The sequence below is a fragment of the Leucopleurus acutus genome (genome assembly GCF_964270905.1).
Source record: "Leucopleurus acutus genome assembly, chromosome: 16".
In the NCBI taxonomy this organism is placed as follows: Eukaryota; Metazoa; Chordata; class Mammalia; order Artiodactyla; family Delphinidae; genus Leucopleurus; species Leucopleurus acutus.
Window position 1 is genome coordinate 9,022,535 of NC_139158.1, and position 25,012 is coordinate 9,047,546.

General features: G+C 44.4%; 1 protein-coding gene across 3 annotated transcripts; it reads left to right on the forward strand.

Moving 5' to 3' along the window:
* Nucleotides 1-3,667: 3,667 nt before the first annotated feature.
* Nucleotides 3,668-24,774, forward strand: LOC309973316 (nuclear envelope pore membrane protein POM 121C-like; the record flags this gene model as incomplete). 3 transcript variants are annotated; one of them, XM_082857493.1, is made up of 13 exons in its annotated part: nt 3,668-4,236; nt 5,412-5,627; nt 5,932-6,090; nt 7,702-7,782; nt 9,227-9,398; nt 18,020-18,111; nt 18,752-18,825; nt 19,681-19,805; nt 19,920-20,022; nt 20,271-20,447; nt 21,355-23,031; nt 24,199-24,321; nt 24,677-24,774. In XM_082857493.1, the coding sequence occupies 13 exons, from the start codon at nt 3,668-3,670 to the stop codon at nt 24,772-24,774; spliced, it is 3,666 nt and encodes a 1,221-aa protein (XP_082713619.1). The 3 variants fall into 3 exon arrangements, with proteins under 3 accessions (XP_082713619.1, XP_082713620.1, XP_082713621.1); XM_082857494.1 differs by lacking the exon at nt 20,271-20,447; XM_082857495.1 differs by lacking the exons at nt 18,020-18,111; nt 18,752-18,825; nt 19,681-19,805.
* Between the last annotated feature and the right edge of the window lie 238 nt (nt 24,775-25,012).

The window sequence follows — 25,012 nt, forward strand, 5'->3', positions numbered from 1 at the left end:
AAATATTGTGCATTGTGAACAATACTCTGGAGTCTGTTATCTCTCTATGAAGTATATAGATTCTTGTTTTAGTAGGCAATGTAATTACTAGCTAATGATCTTACACTTGTTCAAGCTTGGTTTTGTTTTGTTTTTACAGATCAGTGGAGAGCCTAAAGTGTTTCCCATGCCTAGCTTGGTGAGACTCAACCTTCAAACTCTTTTCCTGTGGATCTTGTCATGGTTGACTTAGGCTTTATTAGGGCAGACCTAGAGTAAGTCTAGACTATGGTCTGTACCCCAAACTGTAACCTTTCTACTGTTTCAACTGGATGCCAAGGGTGTTAAAGATGCATTTATGAGATCCCTCCACTTTGGAAGCACCACAACTCCCTTGGCAATGCTCTTATCCAAGGACTGCTCTAACTCTGGTATCTTTGTTCGAATCTTAGCCCCATATACCAGAAAGCCCCATATACCTGCTTTCTGGTGAGCCTCAGGTTGTCTCAAGCTGCATATACAGCCTGGCTGTATTATTCAGGGTTCTCCAGAGAAACAGAGCCAATAGGATAGAGATACACACACACATATTTATTATTATTATTATTATTACTAACAGGAGAAATTAGGAATTGGTTAATGTAATTATGGAAGCTGAGAAGTCCCAAGATTTGTAGTCAGCAAGCTGGAGACCCAGGAGAGCTGCTGGTGTAGTTCCAGTCCAAGAAGCAGAAGAGCCAATAGTTTGAGCTCTAGTCCAAGTCTAAAAGCAGGAAAAGACTGATGTCCCCGCTCAAAGACAAGCAGAGAGAATTCCGGCTCATCCCTTTTGTTCTATTCAGCCCTTCAGTGGATTGGTTGAGGCCCACCCACTGTGGAAAGAGCAATCTTCCTTACTCAGTCTACCAATTCAAGTGTTTATTTCATCCAGAAATACTCTCACAGTAGTTGCCTCTTAAATTTTTGTCCATTTGTATAGTTGTTTATGGCAGGAGGACTAGTCTGGTATCACTTAATCATGGCTGGATAGGTTAATTTTCAGCTGCTTTTATAGTATTTTATTATATGAATTATACCACTGTTCATCCATTCTTGTGTTAGTAGACGTTAGACATTTAGATGTATTCAAATTGTCAATTATACAAATGCTGCTGCAATGACTATCTTTGTACCCACAGGGTTATGAGATACATTATTTCAACTTTATGTGATATTGCCAAATTGCTCTCCAAATTATATCATTTTACATATCCACATACAGCACACGAATTCCAGTTGTTCCACATCCTTGCCAAAATTTGATCTTGTTGAACTATTACATTTTTCTACTTGTGCAAATGAATGCAAAATGTTATCTTGTTACATCGATAAACCATTCCTAGATTACTGGTGAGGTTAAAATATATATGTACGTGTATGTACATATATATATACACACATGCATATACATACACATATATATACATGAACATATGTATATATTTATTATTGGCTATTGGATTTCCTATTCAGTAAGTTGCATTTGATATCATTGTCCTTCTTAACAATTGGGTCATCTTTTTGTTACTGATTCTTAGGAGTTCCTAATAAATTCTAGTTACTAATCCTTTTTTGGTTAGATGAGTTAGAATCATGTTTTCCTGGTCTTGGCTTGTCTTTTGGCAGCCTGTGCTGTCTTTTCCCATACAGAAGTGTTAAATTTTAATGTAGTGATATTTATCTTTGTTTTGCTAAATGATTTGTGCTTTTTGTGCATCCATTTCTTTGACCTCTAAACACTGGGTGCCCCATGGCTCAGGCCTTGGACCTCTTTATCTACATTAATTCCCAAGAAATCTTACTTAGTCTTGTGGCATCTGTACACTGATGGCTTTTACATCTAGCTCCTCTCTTGAACACCAGTAGTATATGATTATTTAAAGGACCCTTGCTGAGCAAGATACTATCTTCCTTCTTCCCTTATTGAAGTTTCTTGAATGGGACGTCCACAGCCGCTGCCTCCATTTCCTCATCTTCTATTCACTCTTTAACCCACTGCACCTTGACTTTGTCCCACTATTCCACTGATGCCAGTACTGTTTGAGATTTTTTTTTTTTTTTGACTGTGCCGCACATCTTGCAGGATCTTCGCTCCTCAATGAGGGATCAAACCCAGCCCACAGCAGTGAAAGTGCGGAGTCCTAACCACTGGACTGCCAGGGAATTCCCAAGATTTTTTTCTTAAGGAACACAGCCCATACCCTTTCCTTTTCGAATGAAGTTTGGTATGAAATTACAGTATATTGAACAGATAGAAGCAGAATTGCCCTGGCAATGTGTTGGGGTGAGAAGAACTGTTTGTTTTTCTCATCTCTCCCAGTTGCTCCAGAGGCATCTTTTTCTGAGCCTTTCCTATCTTTCCAACCTCCCTATTCCACCAAACATCGTAATCTCCAGCCATATCAAACTGTTTGCAAACTCTTGTGTCATACTCCTTTCCATCTCTGTGTTTCTGCAAAATCCTTCTTCATCTGCCTTGAACCTGCTTTAAGCCAGTTCTCTTAGCTCAAGTATCACCTCCCAGCCCATCTTCCCCTTTATCATTCCTTCCCTTTTTGTGCCTCTGTTATCACACTTACCACGATGAATTGTAACTTTCTATTTACACATTTTTCTTCCCTACTAAACTCAGGGCTTCTAGAGATCAGCGACCCTGTGTTTTCCCCCATTACTCTTTAATGTGTATCAGTAATAGAATGAGTAAATCAATGAATGAATGGCCAAGGAAGCTGAGCTAGGCCAAAGCCTGAATTAGCAGACCACCAAGTTTTTTTTTAAAGTTTTATTAAGATATAATTCAAATACCACACAATTTCACAGGGTTGTGCAACAATCACCATAATCTAATTTTTAAACATTTTTGTCCCCGCCAAAAGTAAACTCTACCCTTCAGTAGTCACTCTCCATCCCCTGACGCCCAACACACTCCCCGGACCTAGACAAACACTAATCTACTTTCTCAGGCCACCGAACTTAACAAAGGTAAATTGATCACAAATCCTAAAAATCTACCCGATTCTGGAGCATAATGTGAAATTTGGTAGATAATTGCCCCCCTTTATCAATGTGTACTGCAGAAACGCAAACTTCTATTGCAGCTTCAGGTCTGATCTGCAGTTTATTAGACTATTAGGCTGTTTGATCGGGAATTTATTAGTACCAGATCCACATTTAATGAGGGTGGATAGTTTGGGTTGGTCTTGATTTTTACTATTGCTGTTGAAGTCAACTCCCTTTAGCAGTTTATACTTTGGCAGAAAACTGAGTAACTGAAAAAACTAGCAGCCTCAGGTAGCAATTGTGAAAGTGCCTGATAATCTCTTCTAGGGTGTTTAGGCCCCTAGAAAATAAGCATTACGTGAGTAGTCGCTTTCCGGAGCTTTTATTTCTAACAAGATTCTTCCAAGAGGCTCACCTCTGGATGGGTGCTGTGCGGGTGTACACGAGGGACAAGAATCACAACTCGGCGTTTAGCTAGGCGGCATTTTCTTTAATGGGTCGGGTCTAGCGCGTCGCCCGGCAGTAGCGTTTCCCTACGCTGTCGCTCGTCCGAGTCGCGTGCGCAGTGACGCAGTCGGCGCGCGGTGACGCGACGCGCGGCGCGGTGCACGCTGGGATATTTAAGTCTTCTCCGCGGCGCGGAGCCGCGATGTCTCCGGCGGCTTCGGCGGCTGGAGGAGGCGACCGACGGCGGCCGTTAGCGAGTGTCAGGGACGGCCGGGGCCGGGGCTGGGGCTGCGGCGGGCCGGCTGGGGCGGCGCTTCTCGTCCTGTCGCTGCTCGGCCTCGTGCTGTACCTGGTGCCGGCGGCGGCTGCGCTGGCCTGGCTGGCTGTGGGGGCTACCGCGGCCTGGTGGGGACTGAGCCGCGAGCCCCGGGGTTCGCGCGCCTTCTCGCTGGTTCGGAACGCCAGGCGTCAGCGAACACTGCTCGCCTCGCCTCCGGCCAAGTCGGCAGTAAACGGAAATCTTCTAGAGCCGCGGAGCCTGCTGGAAGGACCCGACCCCGCTGAACTGCTCCTCTTGGGCAGTTACCTGGGCAAGCCAGGCCCCCCGCAGCCTGCCCCCGCCCCGGAGAGCAGGGACCTGCGGGAGAGGCCGGGCCGACGCCCACCCGCCCGCACCGCGCCGCCCGCTCAGTCGGCACATCCCCGTGGCGTTCAAGTTCACTCCTTCCTCCCCACTCCTCTCCTCCGGTCCTCTAGGAGGCCTTCCCACCGGTAAGATAACCCTGATCTTTCCCACACTCTCCTCTCTGTCGACGGGCTTTGAATTAGGGACTTGACTTTCAAATCCAATTTTCTTTTTCATTAAGTCCAAAGTGGATTCTGTGTCGTTTTGCCATCTTAAACACCTTGATGCGTGTCAGTCGTCTCCTGCCCCCCTTTACCCTTTGGAATGAGATGTGATGCCACAGCTGTTTTCTTCCTTTTAGTTCTTAAACCTGTCTGAATTTTCATACAGTATAGATTTAGCAGAATACTTGATAAACCATTAAGTATCCCTACTTCTAGTGAAAATGTCTTTATCTTTCGATTGTAGTCATAGAGTATGTTTTGTTAGATTTTTTTTCTTTGGCCCACTAAGAGAAATTCTATGGTTAGCCGAGCTCGAAGAGATGTTCCCAGGAAACACCTCTTTGATTGATAAAACTTGGTAGATAAAGATGATCAAATCAAAGAGACAGTTTCATTTAGTCCCAATAGCTGAGTGATACAAGAGAATACAAAAATTTGGTGAAACTATTAGATTCTTGAAAAGTACATTTATTTGAGAAGATGAATGTTTAGGTGTTATTAGGTGTTAAAAATGTTTAACTTTGAGTGTATGTTACTGATGGATTAGCATAAAAGAGTGAAGCATTCTTGAAAAGTTTCTCCCTACACATCCTAACACACACTTTTCTTCCATCGCAGTTTACTTGTGTGGGCAAGGTTTTCAATTTCCCTCTCAAATTGTTGAAGTCCATTGTAGGGACAGCTGTTAAGCAGCTGTCACTTTCTGCCCTTAGACGAAATGGGGGAAAGTTGCCATAAAAATACCATGTGGGGCTTCCCTGGTGGCGCAGTGGTTGAGAGTCCGCCTGCCGATGCAGGGGACACGGGTTCGTGCCCCGGTCCGGGAGGATCCCACAGGCCGCGGAGCGGCTGGGCCCGTGAGCCACGGCCGCTGAGCCTGCGCGTCCGGAGCCTGTGCTCCGCAACGGGAGAGACCACAGCAGTGACAGGCCCGCGTACCGCAAAAAAAAAAAAAAAAAAAAAAAAAACCATGTGTTCTTTGTTGCTTAGAAAGAGGTTTAAACTCTCTGTAAAATATCTGAACCCACGTGGTTCTTTAGTCATTTAAATTTTCTGACATTCCTTTAAGCTTCTTTGGTATCTCCCATTCTTCACAGGGATTGTGGGACTTTATCACATCGGTTTGTAATAACACCTCGAAGAAGATATCCAATTCAACAGACCCAATATTCCTTGCTGGGGGTACTTCCCACAGTATGCTGGAATGGTTATCACAAGAAGACTGTGCTATCTGCTCGTAATTCCAAAATGGTGTGCAGCCCAGTGACAGTGAGGATTGCTCCTCCAGATAGCAAATTGACTCGTTCTCCGATGTGAGTATTGTCGTTGGAAGAATAGACTCCTATTTGTCCACTTTATTCTTTGGTTATTCCTGTGACAAAGCAGAAAAAGAAGTAGCTGCTTATTTGAATGAGAAATCCCAAATTCTAGTAATTGAACCATCTTTTTGTTTTGTTTGCCTTGGATTGTAGCTTTAATTGCAAAGGGCAATTTCTGTGAGTGTATAAATTATACTTTTGTTTGTTGGTTAGCTTCTGATGTCCAGTGACTGAAGTCTGTGCTATATGGCATGGTAATTAAAATATCTTGATGCTGGAATCTTATCTTTCACTGTAGACGAGAGCAAATTATCAACTCAACACTGTCCTCACCATCAACTAGTGCCCCAGACCCATGTGCAAAGGAGACAGTACTGAATGCCCTCAAAGAGAGGAAGAAAAGGACAGTGGAGGAGGAAGACCAAATATTTGCTGATGGCCAGGAAAATAAAAGAAGGTAACAGTCCCAACAGAGTAATAACAGGCCTCTCAGGTGGGCTCCCGGGATTTGTTGAAATATAGATCACTCTCCAGAAGATCTAGAGGCCAGCTCCAGTTTGTGACCCTTAGTAGGTCCTGTTCTTTGGCTTTCATGGAAGAGCTTGGTAACAAGGGCTTTAATGCTGTTCATTTCCTAAGACACATGTTAGATAAATTTTGTAATTTACCTTTTCCATAAGTACTAGAGATACGCCAATAACTGTTAGCCATGTTAGCCTCATACTTTTGATACAAACGTGTTAAATTTTATTTTTGAGAGAGCATGCTTAAAGTCTTCGCCTCACAATCTCGTGCTGTTTAATTATTTGGGTAACCACCAGTTGCAGTATTGTGATTGTGCTGAGGGGAGTGCTTGGCAAAGAAAACTGAGGACTAGGGTATGGTAGACTTATTAGTAATGAGAGTAAAACCAATTTCATTATTTTGTTTTCAATAACTTAATGAAAATGGGTGTTAAGGCTTTAACAGGCTGCAAAGGAGTAAGTTAAGGAGTCCAGTCATTTTTCTAATTCAATAAATTGAGTACCCACTATGTGCCAGAGCCTATTCTAGGTAGAGCAGAGAGAGCTTTGAACAAGACGGAGTCCTCATGGGACTTGTTTGAGGAAAAGAGACCAAAAAATAAGGATAATAAAATAAGCAAGATAATTATCAATTATAAGTGTATAGAGATAAAAAACAGAGTGATATAACAGAGGGTAATGAGAAGGAGGCTTCTTTATATAAGGTGGGCAAAGAAGTGCTCTCTGAGGAGACAGTGGACCCCACATGTAAAATCATTGGCCCCATTACCTAGAGAAGATTGTTCATATCCTATAGGTTCAAAATTGGTCAGCTTTGATACTGTAGGTGACAAAATTGAGTAGGGAAATGTTAATCAGTGCAAGTGTATGTATGTAACGGGAAAATCATGTTATCATGACTAGAGATAGGATTGACAAGTGAGCAATTTGAGCTAATGTCAACTAGCTAAGTAGGAGTGGCAGGGGGTGGGGAGGTGTGGAGGTGGGAGAAGAAATAACTTTTTATGGTGCAGATAGGTTTCTCATGTTCTGCAGGGTGGTAATTTTGCTTGACCCCAGTGAGCCTATAACTGAGGATTCTGTACTATCTTTCCCATGATGGGAATAAGCAATGATTCTGTGCACCATGCATAGGCCCTTCTTGTATGTGATATGTAAAGTTTTTCCTTAATAGACTTGCCATATTAACCTCTAGAGCACTATAGGATGTGTGGGTTAATCCCTAAAGGGTTGTTTTTGTTTTCAGTTTGGGGACGGTAGGATGTTAAATTTGTGATTCTGCTACTTTGGTGAGAAGTTAGCAAATAATTGATACACCTGAAGAGTTCAAAAGGTCTTGAAGTATTTTCATACTTTTCTTACTGCCTGGACACTGTTAGCATAAATTTACCTTTTGGAATCTTTGGAGTTGAAGCATTCCCCTTCTTGTCTAGCATAGAACCTATGCTTCATAGGAATAGTATAGGGTCCCAAGAATATGGGAATATGATTTAAGGGGAAAGAAAAGTAACTTCATTTAATTGAGAGTTTTTTGATTTGTCTAGGCGCCATGATAGCAGTGGGAGCGGACATTCAGCATTTGAGCCCCTGGTGGCCAACGGAGTCCCTGCTTCTTTTGTGCCTAAGTAAGTTGAGCATCCATGGGTGAGATACAGACTGTTTGGAAAAAGGGAATCATCAGAGTTACTGTCCTGTAGACTTTCTTTGCTTTTTTGCATTGTTTTATTAGTTCAGGTTCAAATCTTTGAAGTCAGAGAGGAACATTTTGAGTAATTTGCCACAATAACTATCTTCTAATTCCTTTTAATATTTTTTCATTGATATGGATAAAACACACTAAGGCTAAGAGGGTTTATAAATATATTTAATAACCAAGTATATAAACAGAAAGATCACAAGGTTTATGCAATGGATAAAATGTAACAATATGAAATTTAAGATAAATATTAAATCTCTACATTTGAGTTTAAATACATTTGAGGAGGAATTGGCTGGGAGGAAAAGTGGCTCAGCAATATGTGTGAAAAGCCTTGTGGTAACGTATATGCTTAATTTGAGTCAGCAGTATGCTATGGCTGCCAAAAAAGCTAATGTGCTCCTAGTCTGTGCTGATAGAAGAACAAAGACTAGAATGAGGCCAGTGAGTGGTAGTCTTGCTCGTCTTAGCTCTTCTCAGATTGTCTGTGGAGTGGGTTTGGTTTGGTGTACTACACTGTAAGCATGTACACAAACTGAAATGCATTCTGAGTGGAGCAGCTAAGATTTTATGGGCTGGTGGTGGGTAAGGCAGTTTTGAAGGGGTATGAATACTAGCCCAGAGGAGAAAAATCTCAAGGAGAATAAGGAAATTTGGATAATGGTCTCCAAACTATGGAAGGACTGTCACGTGAAAAAAGAAAAACAGTTTGCTCAGTTTGGCTCCAAATAGTATCCATGGGTGAAAGTTAGAGGAAATACATTTTCATCCAGTATAAGAATAAACTGGTCCGTGGTTGAGTATCATAACAGGGGTTGGATGACTTATTCTACAGGAAAGATGTACAGGGAATTTCTGTTTCAGTTGGAAGCTGAGAAAAATGGTTGGTTTCTCTTAACTCTGATTTTTAAAAAAAACAGTTTTATTGAGGTATAATTGGCGAATAATAAACTGCCTGTTCAAAGTGTACAAGTTGATAAGTTTTGACTTGCATACACCTGGGAAACCATCACTGCAGTCAAGATAATGCCTGTAAACATCACCTCCAAAAGTTTCCCCATGCCCCTTAGTAATACCTCCCTCCATCCTGTCCGCATCTCCAGGTGTCTGCTGATCTGTTTCCTGTCACTGTAGATTAGTGTGCATTTTCTAGAATATTATATCAGTGGACTCATATATTTGATTTTTAAAATATTTGGCTTTCTCTTCCTGACTGTCAGATATATTTAGCCAAACTGTTAATAATAAAATTAAGAGCATTATGCTCTTTTATTAAGTTTGTTTTTTTTTAAGGAAGATTTTGTGTCCATGGACAAAGCCTTAAAAGAATGTCTTTAATAATACATCTAACTATCTTTTCCCCTTTTTATTAGGCCTGGGTCTCTGAAGAGAGGTCTCAATTCCCAGAGCTCAGATGATCACTCGAATAAGAGATCCCGCACCTCTTCTATGAGCTCCTTGACAAGCACATACACAGGTGGCATCCCTAGCTCCAGCCGCAATGCCATTGCCAGTTCTTACAGTTCTACTCGAGGTCTCTCTCAGGTACATTTGTCTTGCGCTGTGGGAGAAATGGGTTCCTAGCATTAATTAATCGATCAGCCAGTGTTTACTACCTGGTAGTTACTACCTGGTTATCTGTAGATATCTTCTGTCTGTCAGATATTGGGATTACCACTAACAGAAGATACAAACCCTTGAGTGATAACTATAGACCAGTGGAACAGAATAGAAAGCCCAAAAAGTAAAGCAATCATATGTGGAAACCTGATACAAGACAAATGGGCAAAGGACGAATAATTCAGTAAATGATATTAATTTAATCAAAAGGTAGATTGACTCCAGATTGCATTGGATCATAAAAGAAATTTATCCTATAGGCATTGAGAATTTAATGAAAGTTTTAAAAATATGAAGTGGTTGGGGCTTCCCTGGTGGCGCAGTGGTTGAGCGTCTGCCTGCCAATGCAGGGGATGCGGGTTCGTGCCCCGGTCCGGGAAGATCCCACATGCCGCGGAGCGGCTGGGCCCGTGAGCCATGGCCGCTGAGCCTGCGCGTCCGGAGCCTGTGCTCCGCAACGGGAGAGGCCACAGCAGTGAGAGGCCCGCGTACCACAAAAAAAAAAAAAAAAAAAAAAGAAGTGGTTGTAATTCTTTTTTAGAAAGAGGATGTAGTATAGCCTAGGGAACAGAGCAAGCTTTGCTACAGATGTGGGTTTTTGCAGACAGATGTGGGTTCCAGTCTTGGCTCTGACACCTAGTAGCTCTGGGGCCTTGGGCAAGTAAATCACTTAAACTCTCTTTGTCTCATTTCTAAATCATTGTTGTAAACACTGAAGGTAGTGTTTGAAAAGTACCCATTACAGTGCCTGTTAATAAGTGGGTACCCAATATGTTGTAGCTAGGAAAAAATAAAGCATGTGTGGAGGAAGATTTTCAAGGGGAGAAAAATTTTGAGATAAGTTAATCTATCCAGAAGACTCTTACAGTAATATAAATGAAAGATGAGTGTGATAGGTGAGGAATAGTATTTAATTTGTGTCTCTTATGAGTGAGTTTGAGCAGCTTTTCATATACAGTATTAGAGAAACATATTCCAAATGAACTAAAGATTTAAATGTAAAATAGAAACCGTAAAAATAAATGTTTGCAAAAGCAGGCTTCTCGGAATTCCCTGGTGGTCCAGTGGTTAGGACTCGGCGCTTTCACTGCCGGGGGCCCTGGTTTGGATCCCTGGTGGGGAAACTTAGGTCTCACAAGTGGGAGCATCAGTTGGTACAGTTCCCTAGAGGGCAGTGTGGCCATTGTTATTAGCATTAGAGATGCACATGCCCTTTGATCCAGCAGGTTTACTTTTAGGAATTAACCCTACACATATACTCAAAGACATATACAAGGGTGTTGATTGTAGCATTATTTTTGCAGAAGCTTGGAAACAATGTAAACATACCTTTTTAAGGGGCTGGTTGAATGACTTACATTATTTCCATAAGTTGAAATACTGTGTAACTGTTAAAAACAGTAAGGCAGCTTTAATAGGCACTGATGTGAATGAGCTCAAAATATTATATTTAAAAGCATGGTGCAGAACTGTGTGTATAGTGTCCTCTATTCATGCTGCTGGTTTCTTTAATCTTTTGATGTGCGTAGAATAATGTTGACAGGAAACTGTAATAGAAGCTGTAATAACTATTGGATAGGAAGGAAACTTTTTACTGAATTCTTGTTGGAATTTGTAACATGTGCTACAATATTACCTTTCCTGGTTTCAGAATTTTTTTTAAGTATAGATAACCGTTAAGTAAAAATTCCCCTGTCCTGGCTATCTCAGTGTCCATCCCATAGGCACCTATTGTTAACATTCCTACTATGTATGTAAACACAGATGATACACAAGATTTCTGGTCTGTTTAACAAAATGGAATCATAGCATATATGGTTTTTCTACATCTTTTTTAATCATTATATATTGCATAGCATTCCATGTCATGTAATCTATCTAACGGCTGTTTTAAAATTAGAGTATAATGTGCAGAAAAACAAATATAGATGTACAGCTTCATGTAACCACCACCCAGGTCAAGTAATAAATCATTTTCAACATGCAGAAGCCCCTCTCATACCCACTCACAGCCACTACTTCTTCCCTTCTTCCTTCCTCAATATTAGCATCATATATAGTTTTCCCTGTTTTTGAATTTTATATAAATGGAAACAGAATATGCTTTCTTCTGTGTTTGGCTTCTTTCATTCAACATTTTACTTGTGAGATTCATTCATGTTGTTGCATGTGGTCATAGGTCTTTCATTTTCATTGCTGAATACTGTTGCATTATATGAATATACCACAATTAATTTATCCATTCTACCATTGGACATTTGAGTTTCTAGTTGGGAGCTGTTACGCATAATGCTGCTATGGACATTCTTGTATACGTTTTTTTTTTTTTAATTTAAGCATAGTTGATTTACAATGTGTTAATTACTGCTACAAGCAAAGTGATGATTGTACATAATATACATCCTTTTTTTAAAAAATTTTTTTGTTATGGTTTATCATAGAATATTGAATATAGTTCTCTGTGCTATACAGTAGGATCTTGTTTATTCATCCTGTATATAAAAGCTTCCATCTGCTAACCCCAACCTCCCACTCCATCCCTCCCCCAACCTCCTCCCCCTTGGCAACCACCAGTCTGTTCTCTGTTTGTGATTCTGTTTCTGTTTCATAGATAGGTTCATTTGTGTCATATTTTAGATTCCACATGTAAGTGGTATCATATGGTTATTTGTCTTTCTGACTTCACTTAGTATGATAATCTCTAGTTGTATCCATGTTGCTGCAAATGGTATTATTTCGTTCTTTTTTATGGTTGAGTAGTGTTCCACTGTATATATGTACCACATCTTCTTTATCCATTCATCTGTTGATGGACATTTAGGTTGTTTCCATGTCTTGGCTGTTGTGAATAGTGCTGCTTTGTATAAGTCTTTTTTTCTCCGTACTGCACAGTTTGTGGGATCTTAGTTTCTCGACCAGGAATCGAACCTGTGCCTCCTGCACTGGAAGCGCAGAGTCCTAACCACTGGACCACCAGTGGTCTAGGGTTATTCCCTGTATAATTCTTTTTAAGGTGATGTTTCAGCTGATTCTCCTACCAGCGCAGTATGAGATTTTGTTCCTGTGTTTATACATCTTCACTAACACTTGGTGTTGCCTGTCTCTTTTAATTACCCATTCCAGTGAGTGTGAAGTAGTATTTCATTGTGGTCTTAATTTGTATTTCTCTGATTAATAATGAAATAGAGGTATCAACTGTTCATTGGCCATTTGTATTTTCTTTTTTATGAAGGGCCTGTTCAAGTTTCTTGGCTCTTTTCTATTAGGTTTGTCTGTCTTTTTCTTACTGATTTTTGTAAGGTCTTTATATGTTCTAGATACAAGGTCTCTGTGAATTATATGTGTTGCAACAAGTAAGTGTCCTACTCTGTGGCTCACCGTTTCATCCTTTTCACTTATGGTTAGTGTATTTTGTGTACTGTTGAGGAAGTCTTTGCCTGCCTAAGGTCATGATGATATTGTCTTATGCTACCTTCTAGAAGCTTTATTATTTTTCCTTTTTAAATTTAGATCTATAATCCTCTTGAAATTGATTTTTTTTTTTTTTTTTTTTGCGGTACGCGGGCCTCTCACTGCTGTGGCCTCTCCCGTTGCGGAGCACAGGCTCCGGATGCGCAGGCTCAGCGGCCATGGCTCACGGGCCCAGCCGCTCCGCGGCATGTGGGATCTTCCCGGACCGGGGCACGAACCCACATCCCCTGCATCAGCAGGCGGACTCTCAACCACTGCGCCACCAGGGAAGCCCTTGAAATTGATTTTTATGTGTGATGTAAGGTAGGGATCAAAATTAGTATTTTTCCATCTAAATATCTATTTGACTCAGCAACGTTTATTGAAAGGCCCGTCCTTTTCCTATTGCTCTGCAGCACCACCTTTGTCATAATTTGTGTCAGTATATCTGTAGATCCATTTCTGTTGATAGATTCTGTTTTGTTGCACTGGTTTGTTTTTCTGCCCCGTGCCACACAGTCTTTAAGTTTTGATATCTAGTAGAGTAAGTCATCCAACTTTCTCATTTCTCTCATTCCTCTTCAGAATTGTCTTGGATCTTGGCCCTTTGCATTTCTATATAATTTTATCATCTTGTCAATTTCCATACCAAAAACTTTGCTAAGATATTGATTGGGATTGCCCTTAATCTACCAATTATTTTGGAGAGAGTTGACATTTACAATATTGAATCTTCCAGTCCATGCACATGGGTAGTCTTCAGTTATTTACATCATCTTTAACTTATCTGTGCAGTGGTTTTACATATTTTTTATTACATTTATTCCTAGGTACATGTTTTTGATGCTATTATAAATAGCATATTAGAAATTTGTTACTGATACATAGTCATACAACTGATTTTTGTATTCAGAAAATTTGCTAAATTCTGAATATTCATCTGTATATTCTTTAGGATTTTTGTATGTACATCATGTTGTCTACAATAATAACAGTTTTTTTCTTTCTTTTTAATTCTAGTATTGTTTTTTCTTTTTAGTTTTTTAGAAATTAATTTTTAAAATTTATTTATTTTTGGCTGTGTTGGATCTTTGTTGCTGCGCGCGGGCTTTCTCTAGTTGCCGCGAGCGGGGGCTACTCCGTTTTGGTACACGGGCTTCTCATTGCGTTGGTTTTTCTTGTTGCGGAGCACGGGCTCTAGGCATATGGGCTTCAGTAGTTGTGGCATGCAGGCTCAGTAGTTGTGGCTCGTGGGCTCTAGAGCGCAGGCTCAGTAGTTGTGGCGCACAGGCTTAGTTGCTCCACGGCATGTGGTATCTTCCTGGACCAGGGCCAGGGCTGTCACCCATGTACCCTGCATTGGCAGGCAGATTCTTAACCACTGCGCCACCAGGGAAGTCCTTGAATATTATCTTCTTACATACTTTTTTGTTGTTTTGTTTTACTGTCAGACGTTGGAGGGGTGGGGGGACAATGACTTGAAGCTCTGAATGATAGTATCTTCCTCCAGAGAGGTCTGTCTTTTGCCTCTGGCAGGCAGCTAGGATTGGGACAGATTACCCCTGTACAGTTGGAACTGACATGATTCTGAGTTGGTTGTCAGTTCTTGTGAGGGCTGGTTTATTTCTGATTTGCCCTGTACCCTACTATGTAGCCTTTGGGATTCGAACCAAAAGCCTAAGGTGTATATTAGGGCCCCTCTACTTTGCAAAGCCCTGAATTCTGGTTTTTGTCTTCCCAGCCCTACAGGGCTGCCGAAAGCTTTTCTCAGCCTCTCAACTGCAGCTTTTACTTTTGGAAGGAGCAGTCGCCCTGAGGCTCCTCACCTGCTGGCTCCTCTCCTCTGTCTTACCTCCACAGTGTCTCACTGCCTTGGTAGCTCTCCATACCACCATACCTTCAAACATATGTATTTTATATTTGCTTCAGCATTTTTAGTTTGTCCTCCACAGCAGGGTTGGTCTGAAACAACGTAGTCAATATGTAATAACCCATAATGGAAAAGAATCTGAAAAAGAATGTATACACACACATATATGTATGTATAACTGAATCACTTTGCTATACACCTGAAACATTATAAATCAACTATATATCAATAAAAACTAAATAAATGGTGCTTATGCATTAAAAAACAAACAAACCCATAGCCTGAAACATGGTCAGATTTTGTTTTAAAGCACCCTCACCCCTGGTAGAGCCTGTGACGTCACTACGGCAAGTAATATACTCACTGACACTAATAGCTTCTGGGTGTTTTATTGTAAGTAGTTACCAGTCCCCTGTTTGTGTGTGATATTTGAATATATAATGCTGTCAGAAGGAGAAGTTCTAGAACGGAGAGCATAGTGTACTTTCAATTTTGATCATAATTATCTTTGAAATGGTCCATGGCATGAGTTATTTTAAATTATCAAGAAAGTAAGGAAGTCATTGGAAGCGGAGATTAGAGTAATATGAAAGTTCTTTATCTTGAAACTTCTCTTTCAAAGAAATGTGTACTGAAGCAGTAAACATGCCCAGTAGTCAACAGAGAGCCCTTCTATTTGGTGCAAGTGGTAGTAGAGATATTTGACTTAATTGTATTTTTCCAGAGGAGCAGTAGTATATACCCAACCCACAGCTACCCAAACTAGAAGTTCTAGCTTTGATATTATAAAATCATTACAAATATTAGACTGGTGCCAATTAGAGAAAGTGAACTGTCCTTAGATCTCGTTGTGCGTGACATTGATATCTTCGTAAGTCTTATATAAGACTTGTCATTTTCCAAAGTAGGAATAGTAACCCTGGCCTTCAAAACCTCAAAACCCTAGCTTGCATTTCTGACCCCATCCCTTATTATTCCTTTACATACACCCTATATTTAAGTCAAAGCAGCATATTTGTTATCTTGTAAGAGCACCTAATTCCTTCCTGCTTTGTTGCCTTTTCTTGTCCTGTTCTCCAACCGGAATCATGTGTCCATCCTACTGCAAGCCTGTAAAGTTTGTCTTTCTTCAGGTGTTTTTGTCAGATTATGAAGGACCATCACAAATGTCACCTTCATCCTTTATTATTCTTCTAACCGAACTCTGCATAATCTCTCTCTTCTTGGACTCCTTTTTAGAGACTTCATTCATCTCTTATCTATTATAGTCAATTTGTGTACCATCCTATCTCTTTTCTAGATTATAAATTTATTGATGATGGGAATGGTCTTGCTTCTATTCTTTGTAAAGTATAAAGGATAGTACCTTTATGAAATAGGAACTTGACAAAAATTGAATTACAGTGCAGAACTAAATTGACTGCTGGATACATAGATTGTTTCTTTTTATGACTTGCCTTGGTATAGCCTTTGCCCACTTTTCATTTGATATGTTTATTATGTTTATATGGAATTGCAAGACTTTCACTTTTACATGTTAAGGATATTATCACTTTAGTTGAATATATCTACCTTTTAATTTTGTTTCTAGTTATGTTTTTATTTCATTTTGGAGTGTTTTTGTTTCCTGTCCACATACATTTTATTTCTAGTTTATGGAAACATTACTGTGGTTGAAAATTCAGATGGTACAGAGTATATAGTAAAGTCTCCTTCCCACATGGAGAGATTTTTATTTAGAGAGGTTCTTAGTTGTCCTACAACAGTCTGTCAGTTTTCTCTCCTTTGTTTCTGGAATAGAAAGTCTTTTCCCTACCCCAAGTTATTTAAGAGCTCATTTGGTTTTTTTAAATAGTTCTTTATGACACCTGGATTGTGTGTGTGTATAGTCTATGAAGTAGAGATAGAACATTTTCCTCCTAATTGTTGAACCAGGTTGTCTTCCACCCTGGCTAAAGGTTAGAATCACCTTTGGCACTTCGTTAAAAATACAGGTGTGAGGCCTAAGCACTTGTTGTTTTTTCAGATGGCTGTCCTTTCTCGTTATTTACCTGAGCGTAACGTAAAAAACTATTACTGATTTCAGCTTTTTCCTCAAGCTTATTCTGAGTCTCGGTTTCCTGACATTAGTCTTATGGAACTACTCTACTGCTTTACCACCTGTCTTTGATTTAAAACCCTCTTTACCTTTCTAAAATTTTTATGAAGTATTGTTGCCTCCCTGTTTGTGCTTATATGATGCAATTTTACTGAGTAAGAAATCACTAGAAGCTTCTCAGTAGGAAAATTGCCTATGGTGATAGTTCAGTATCTTTGTAAATAGGCCAGAGACAGTGAACCTATTTGCAGAGAGCTTGCTCTTTGTCAAGTACTTTGCTGCTAGGCCCCTTCGAAGGAGGCAGAGATGAAAACAGACTACCTTTGCTATCAGGGGACTCCACTTGGTGAAGAGACAGATGCATGGATAATTATAACGATAAATACCACTGATGCTGCAAAAGTCATAGATGTTATGATCGTATATATGTGTGTGTGTATATATATATATATATATATATATATATTTTTTTTTTTTTTTTTTGCGGTACGCGGGCCTCTCACCGCCGCAGCCCCTCCCGTTGCAGAGCACAGGCTCTGGACGCGCAGGCCCAGCGGCCATGGCCCATGGGCCCAGCCGCTCCGCAGCATGTGGGATCCTCCCGGACCAGGGCACGAACCCGTGTCCCCTGCATCGGCAGGTGGACTCTCAACCACTGCGCCACCAGGGAAGCCCCATGATCGTATATTTAAAAAAAATAAAGTTAATAAAGTAAAACTGAAAATTTAATGAGAGCAAAACTAAATTAGTTTATTAGCTTATCTTCATTGGAACAGTTTAATTTACTTTTATCATTTCCACAGACAATATAGAGTAAACGTGTATGCACATCATAGCTCTAAACCATTACTGAATGTGACAGTCCCCTTTTTAATATACGCCAAAAGTACATTCATTCTTTCTACATTTATTAGTTAGCGTTCCGTTAGTTTTTCAGGCTTTTTCTCCTGTAGTTAATACTGGCAATTGACTTTCTTTTCAGGAGCCTTCCTTCACAAAGAAATACTTTTTTAGTTACCTAAAAGGAGATTTTATATGCAGTGATAAATAGAACCACAGCATTATATTGAAGGTCAGATGATAAACTATCAACTAGGGTCAGTCACGTTATTTGTGTTTGCCTTTTAGCTGTGGAAGAGGAGTGGACCCGGTTCATCTCCCTTCTCTAGCCCAGCCTCATCCCGCTCCCAGACACCAGAGCGGCCAGCAAAGAAAATAAGGTAATCCATTATTGTTTGCTGCGTGGATTACTAAGCGGTCAGGAAAAGAGGGACGTTTACTCGGCTGTTAGGCTTTCTGCAACTCTGATTTGGAGGATCAAAGAAATTAACATCTAGAGGACAGGGAAAGGCCCGCCTGAATCGCTCTCATCTCTTACAGTTCTTTTGTACCAACTGTAGAGGCCTCTGGCTCTCTTCCTCACACTGTAGCGTGAGTGACAGGGGTGCAAGAGTAGAGGCCACACAGAATAGAATGAACGATGTCATCAGGCAGCGGACTTCCATGTTTTTGACTCCAGCTGACCTTCTAGGTACCTACAGTCAAGTTGAATGTCATTCTGTTAGGGATCAGATCTGTGACTAGAACTTTCAGGGACTTGGTGGGTTGTAAGTAAGGTTTTGAAGATCACTGATTTGTGCTTGTTGTAAGACAAAGGTTTCTCCTTGGTTTCCATGAACTGCCTCCATTCTTTTCTGTTGGAATTTTCTTTTGACTTCTTTTATTTTTTCTCCTGGCATACTGAGGTCTTATATCATGGTTGTTCTAGACCAGTTGGTAGGTAAGCAGGTACAAGAAGTTATCCAGTACTTTTTGTCAGCAAGTCTTTCTTAAACTTAATTCTGCCTTTTCCTCCTACAGAGAAGAGGAGCTTTCTCATCATTCTAGTTCTTCAACTCCATTGGTAACAGACAAGGAGTCCCAGGGAGAAAAGGGTAAGTTGATGAATGCACTAGGGTGGCTTTTGGTGGTGGAAGTGTTGAGCATTGCCTTGTGGACGGCCTGTTAGATACAGAGACAGGAGTTTCTGTCCTTCAGAAATTTATAGTCAGGTAAGGGAGAAAGGTGACACAGACAGGTACAGTATAACGTGTGGTAACAGTGGGCTACAGATAAGCTTAGGTTGAGGTATCTGTGACCAATCCAGATAATTATTGTCCAGCAAGCAGTTGTATACCTGCATTTGGAGCAATTCTGCCTTTATATCCTCTTGACTATATAATCTTTTTTTTTGTGTGCGGTACGCGGGCCTCTCCCACCGCGGAGCGCAGGCCCAGCAGCCATGGCCCATGGGCCCAGCCGCTCCGCGGCCTGTGGGATCCTCCCGGACCGGGGCACAAATCCGTGTCCCCCGCATCGGCAGGTGGACTCCCAACCACTGCGCCACCAGGGAAGCCCTTGACTATATAATCTTTCAGACACCATCCAAGAGCCCAAATCATGGAAGATCGAATCTTTCAGAGATACCCATTGAAAACTCAATGTTAAAAATGGGATAGGGCTTCCCTGGTGGCACAGTGGTTGAGAGTCCGCCTGCCGATGCAGGGGACACGGGTTCGTGCCCCGGTCCGGGAGGATCCCACATGCCACGGAGCAGCTGGGCCCGTGAGCCATGGCCGCTGGGCCTGCGCGTCCAGAGCCTGTGCTCCGCAACGGAAGAGGCCAGAACAGTGAGAGGCCTGCGTACCGCAAAAAATACAAAACAAAACAAAATTTAAAAAAACGGGATAGACAAACCTATCCATTTCTGGCAGAGAGGAGGAAGAAAACAAGTCTTTCTTTTTTTTTAGTTGCAGATAAAACCACATGTAAGAAACAGAACTCGTGGAATTCCCCATCAACACCTGGCAGCTCTGGGCGGCGTAAACGGAAGGTTCAGTTGCTGCCCTCCAGGCGAGGGGACCAGCTGACCTTGGTATGGTCTTGTCCATCTACCTCTGCCCACCCCCACTTAACTCTGTCTTAGGAAGGCTAAATATAGGCTTCTTCCAGTTTCTCCTGATTGACAACTTCTTTTTCTCTTTGGTAGCCTCCACCTCCCCAGCTTGGTTATTCAATCACTGCTGAAGACTTAGACTTGGAAAAGAAAGCTTCTTTACAGTGGTTTAACAAGGTCTTGGAGGATAAGACTGGTAAGGAATGTAGATCAGTTTCACACCCCAGAGAGGGTTTGTTTCCTTTGGTTTTATTTTGGTCTTTCTCATCTAGGAAGTCCATTTGGGTCCTCAGTGGAATCTGGAGAACAGTGAGCACTGAGACTGAAGGGAAGCCTTTCTAAATGAGTTGTCCTGAGGCCCTGAACTCCCCGTGCTCCATGATATGCCACTGGAAAGAATTCCCAAACAAGGGAGGACAATGTCATCTTTTCTTTCTTCCCTAGATGCTGCCTCAAACTCTGTCACTGAGAACCCACCTACCAGTCAGTCTTCTTTCACTTTTACCCTGCCTGCTGCTGGGACTGCTTCATCCCCAGCCTCCCTCCCAGCCCCAAGCACTAACCCACTGTTGGAGAGCTTGAAGAAGATGCAGAATTCCCCAGGCCTACCATCCCTTCCCGGTGAGTGGGAGAGCTTCCTTTAGAGCACGTAACGACATCAGCCTTTGTTTAGGTGGAAGTAAAAGCACCGTGCCCATCAGCTGCTGGAAATTGCTGCAAAGGTTGAACCTATTCTAACTTCCCAAACCTGAGCTGGTGCAGGCTTAAGAGCTTTAGAAATCTGTAGTCGGGACATTTTAGGGAAGGGCTGCGACACTTAAAGCTGGGGAAGGCAGCTTAGCTTTGGTAGTCAAATAGCTCTTGATTTGAAACCCAGTCCCTTAGCTGCTCTGAGCCTTGTTGTCTTCATCTGTAAAATAAGAACAGTGCTCACCTCATGAGGTGTCCCTGAAGTATAAACGGTCACATGGTTAAGGTGTCTTGTCACATGCTTGCTAGACGGCAGGCACAAGGTAATAGGCTTCCAAGGACCTGCTGGCTGTTCCAGCCCCTTGCCTTCTTGGCACTGCATATATACATACTCCTCTACTGCACTTCATCATAGTGTAGAATATATTAGGTATTCAGCCTCTCCCAGGGCTCATGGGCAGAGACCATCTCATTCATGGTCATATGCTCTGTACTTAGCGCCTGGTGGGTGAATGTAATATAGTACATCTTTGTTAGATGAATAAGGTTTATCTACATAATTAATTGGACTTGAGTTCAGGTAATTGGATTTTTTCTCAGTTTCTACACATCTAACCCCCAACTGGGCCAAGTTTTATCCTCTTCTGTTTTTCTTATGACCTGTGAAGGGTAGAAATTATGAACACTTCTTTGACTTTCAGGAATGAACAGTTTAAAGGCCTGTGGTATAGATTTAGTCGTAATTGTTGACTGTTGAATCCCTAGCACTGTGCTAGGCATTGAACACTGCATCATGTTTGAGATATTCCAAATTCACTTTCTCTACTCTTCTTCCCAGAATCTGCCGGCGTGGCAACCACTGTGGCCCATTCGCCTCCGAAGACACCCAGCCCTCTGGCCCCTCTGGGCTCTTCAGAGTCAGCACCCCTTCCAGGCACCTCTGAAGACTCCAAATCCACCACCACTTTCTTGGGGCTGACCCCTGCTTCTCCCCCAGGACCAGTCACTGACGCCAAGTCACCTCCGGACCCTCAGGCTGAGACATCTGCCAAATCCCAAGCCCCGTCCGCCCCGTCTCCCAGCCCCAAGCAGAGTATTCTGTTTGGAATGCTGAGCACCCCACCTGTTAACCCTCCTGCCTCTGCGGCCCCTGCTGTGTCTTCAGCATCTCCCATGTTCAAGCCCATTTTTGTGGTCCCACCTAAAAGCGAGAATGAGGGCCCCTTGCCCTCTAGCCCTTCCAAGGTCACAGCCGCGGCATCTTCCAGCTCAGCCGTCCCCATGACGACTAGCAGCCCACCCCTCACTTTCAAGCCTATCTTTAGCAACATGGGGCCACCTGCATCTGTGCCCATGTTAACTCCCTTCTCCCTCAAGCAAACAGCTACTCCAGCCACTACCACGAGCGCCCCTCTCTTCAGCGGCCAGGCTGGCGCCACCTCTGCAGTGGTGTCCATGACCACAGCCAGCACCTCCGCAGACTCTGCTCCGAAGCCCGCGTTCAGCTTCGGTGTGCGCACCGCGACCAGCACCCCGTGCAGCGTGACTAGCACCACCGCTTCCGCCTCCCAGCCCTTCCTCTTTGGGACTCCCCCTGCTTCCGGTGCCAGCTTCACCCCAGCCGTGGGCCCCATATTCCAATTTGGCAAGCCTCCCGCCATGCCCGCTTCAACAGCAGTCGCCACCTTTGGCCAGTCCCTTCCCAGTGCCGCCCAGACTGCCCCCAGCAGCAGCAGCAGCAGCAGCAGCAGCAGCAGCACAGCCAGCTTTAGTGGCTTTGGCAGCACCCTCACCGCCTCAGCCCCAGTCAGCAGCAGCCAGCCCACGCTGACGTTCAGTAGCGCCACCGCCCCAGCATTCAACATTCCCTTCGGCCCGAGCGCCAAGCCACCTCCCCCGTCCTACCCAGGAGCCAACCCCCAGCCCGCCTTCGGGGCTGCGGATGGGCAGCAGCAGGGGGCTGCCAAGTCGACCCCCGTCCCCAGCTTCGGCAGCTCTTTCACTTTCGGAAACTCTGCAGCCCCGGCCCCGACTGCGGCTCCAGCGCCAGCCCCGGCCCAGCCAGCCTTTGGTGGCACTGCGCAGTCGGCCTTCAGCGGTCTGAAGGCCACGGCCTCTGCCTTTGGCACCCCTGCCAGCACCCAGCCAGCCTTTGGCAGTACCACAGCTGCCTTCTCCTTCGGTGCAGCCACCACCTCTGGCTTTGGAGCTACAACCCAGACCGCCAGCAGTGGGACCAGTAGCTCAGTGTTTGGCAGCACAACACCATCGCCCTTCACATTTGGGGGACCGGCAGCCCCAGCCGGCGGTGGGGGCTTTGGGATCAGTGCGGCCACCCCAGGCACCAGCTCTGCCTCTGGAGCGTTCGGCTTTGGAGCGGGACAGAGTGGGACCACTGGCAGCACGACCCCTTTCGGGGGAGGCTTGAGTCAGAACAGCTTGGGCGCGCCCAGCCAGGGCACACCCTTTGCCTTCAACGTGGCCAGCACGCCGGACAGCAAACCTGTGTTTGGAGGTAAGGTCAGGAGTTGACTTGGTCTGCTGTGCGGCGGCTGTTCTTGGGGAGCTTTACGTTGTGGTAGTGAAGAAACAGGTGTTAAATGTGTAAATAGTGTGGCAGGTAGCAATAAAAGTATGTGATTAATGACTGTGGAGGGATGCCTTTCTGAGGAAGTAACAAATTTAACCTCCGAGACTGACAAGAAGAGCTTGGGCTGTGGCTGGGGGGAGGTGTGTGTGAGGGCACCGCAGGGCCTGTTGAAAGTGGTCGCTTTGGAGCTGGGGAGAAGATGGGATGGGATCGCAGGCAGCTTTGAGGCTGGAAAAGCGTGCTTGTGAAGTTACAGTGAGGCCATTCGGCACCGTTCTTTTTCCCCAGCGCCATTCAGTTACGAGATACAGACCTAAAATATAAGTGGTAGCCGGCAAGGCCCGCCTGTTGCAACTCACCAAGTAAAGCAGCAGGGGCGGTGGCCCGGAGGTTCTCTGAGGCTGAGGAAAAGCAGGAGCCAGAGTTGCTGCGGTGGCGAGTGGGGAGCCAGTGCAGTGCCTGCAGGGGAGGCGGGAGTGGGGGGAGAGACGGGGCCCAGGCCGGGCCCCAGGAAGCCAGAAAGACGCCCACCCCAGCCCGGCCCCCCACCCCTACCCCGGGACGAGGAAGAGCTGGGAGAGCAGGCGGCCCTCCCCGCGGGACTGGTGCGGATGGCAGCACTCAGTGAGGGCGGGGCGTTTTCTGGTGGCTGAGTCCCAGTGGGCCCCAGGGGGAGATCAGGGGACCCACCGGGTGGAGGGGAGGAGACCGGTGAACAAGGAGAAGAGGCATAACGCTTCTAGTCCTGGTGGAAGGGAGGTAACCGGGTCAGGCTACAGGTGGCGGTCCACTGACGGTCATCTGCTGCTGTGTCTGGTGGCCAAGGGAATGCAGAGGCCCTACGCCGTAGGTGGTCAGAAGGCAACCTGAGGGGCTTGTCTCCACCGCGGCACAGCTGTTAGCAGGCTGGGAGGCCCACCTGGGGCAACGCGTGTTAAGGCCTCCTTCCAGTAGGCTGAATGGGAGCTAAGGGGCCCTGCGGGGAAGGCCCTGCTGGGAGCAGACCCCCCCACTAGGCTTATAACCCTCTGCTTTGAGGCCCTCTGCTCACCGGCCTGGTCTCTACAGTTCTCTGCTGTCTCTTCATCCTAGGCACCTCCACACCCGCCTTTGGTCAGAACACCCCTGCTCCTGGGGTGGGCGCATCAGGCAGCAGCCTCTCCTTTGGGGCATCCTCAACACCCGCCCAAGGCTTTGTCGGAGTTGGACCTTTCGGTAAGCGGCCAGTCTCCTCGTTGCCAGTGTGACCTGTGTATCTCCTCTCTGAAGATGGGGTGGGGTGGGCTGGCAGCTCCGGCTCTCCGAGCGCCGTCTGGGAGTCCAGCACAAGCCAGGTTTGGAGTTGGGCAGCAGAGATGAGAAGGAGCCAGACTGCTGGCACGCCAGGTAAAAATGCCTTCCTGGGCCTTGCTCCCAGCCTATCTGTGGTCTTGGGATTTTGCCTTTTTAATAAGCCCTCCCCCGGAAGAATTGCTAGAGCTTGGCGAGGCTTTCTCCCAGCATCCGGTGTTCTTTAGAGACTGCTCTCAGGTAGCAGCTACCCTGATGAGATCTTGTTGAATCTTTCCAGGATCGGCGGCCCCCTCCTTTTCCATTGGTGCGGGATCCAAGACCCCAGGGGCTCGACAGCGACTGCAGGCCCGAAGGCAGCACACCCGCAAGAAATAGCCTTTGCCCCTGCCCCCCACACCCCCGCCTCCCTTGCCCAAATCTGGACCTCAGCACCTGCTAGGAAGAGCCTCTGACCCTTCCAGTTCCATAACGCAGACCTGCCCCAGACCTCTGGCTTCGGCCACCAGGGAGGTGGTGGCAGCCCCAGGGGCTGTTTCCCTCTTCAAGGAAGCAGAAGCCTCGGGCCTCTCGAGGGAGGAGGGGGAGGCAGGATGTGGCGGGGCAGAAGCCTATT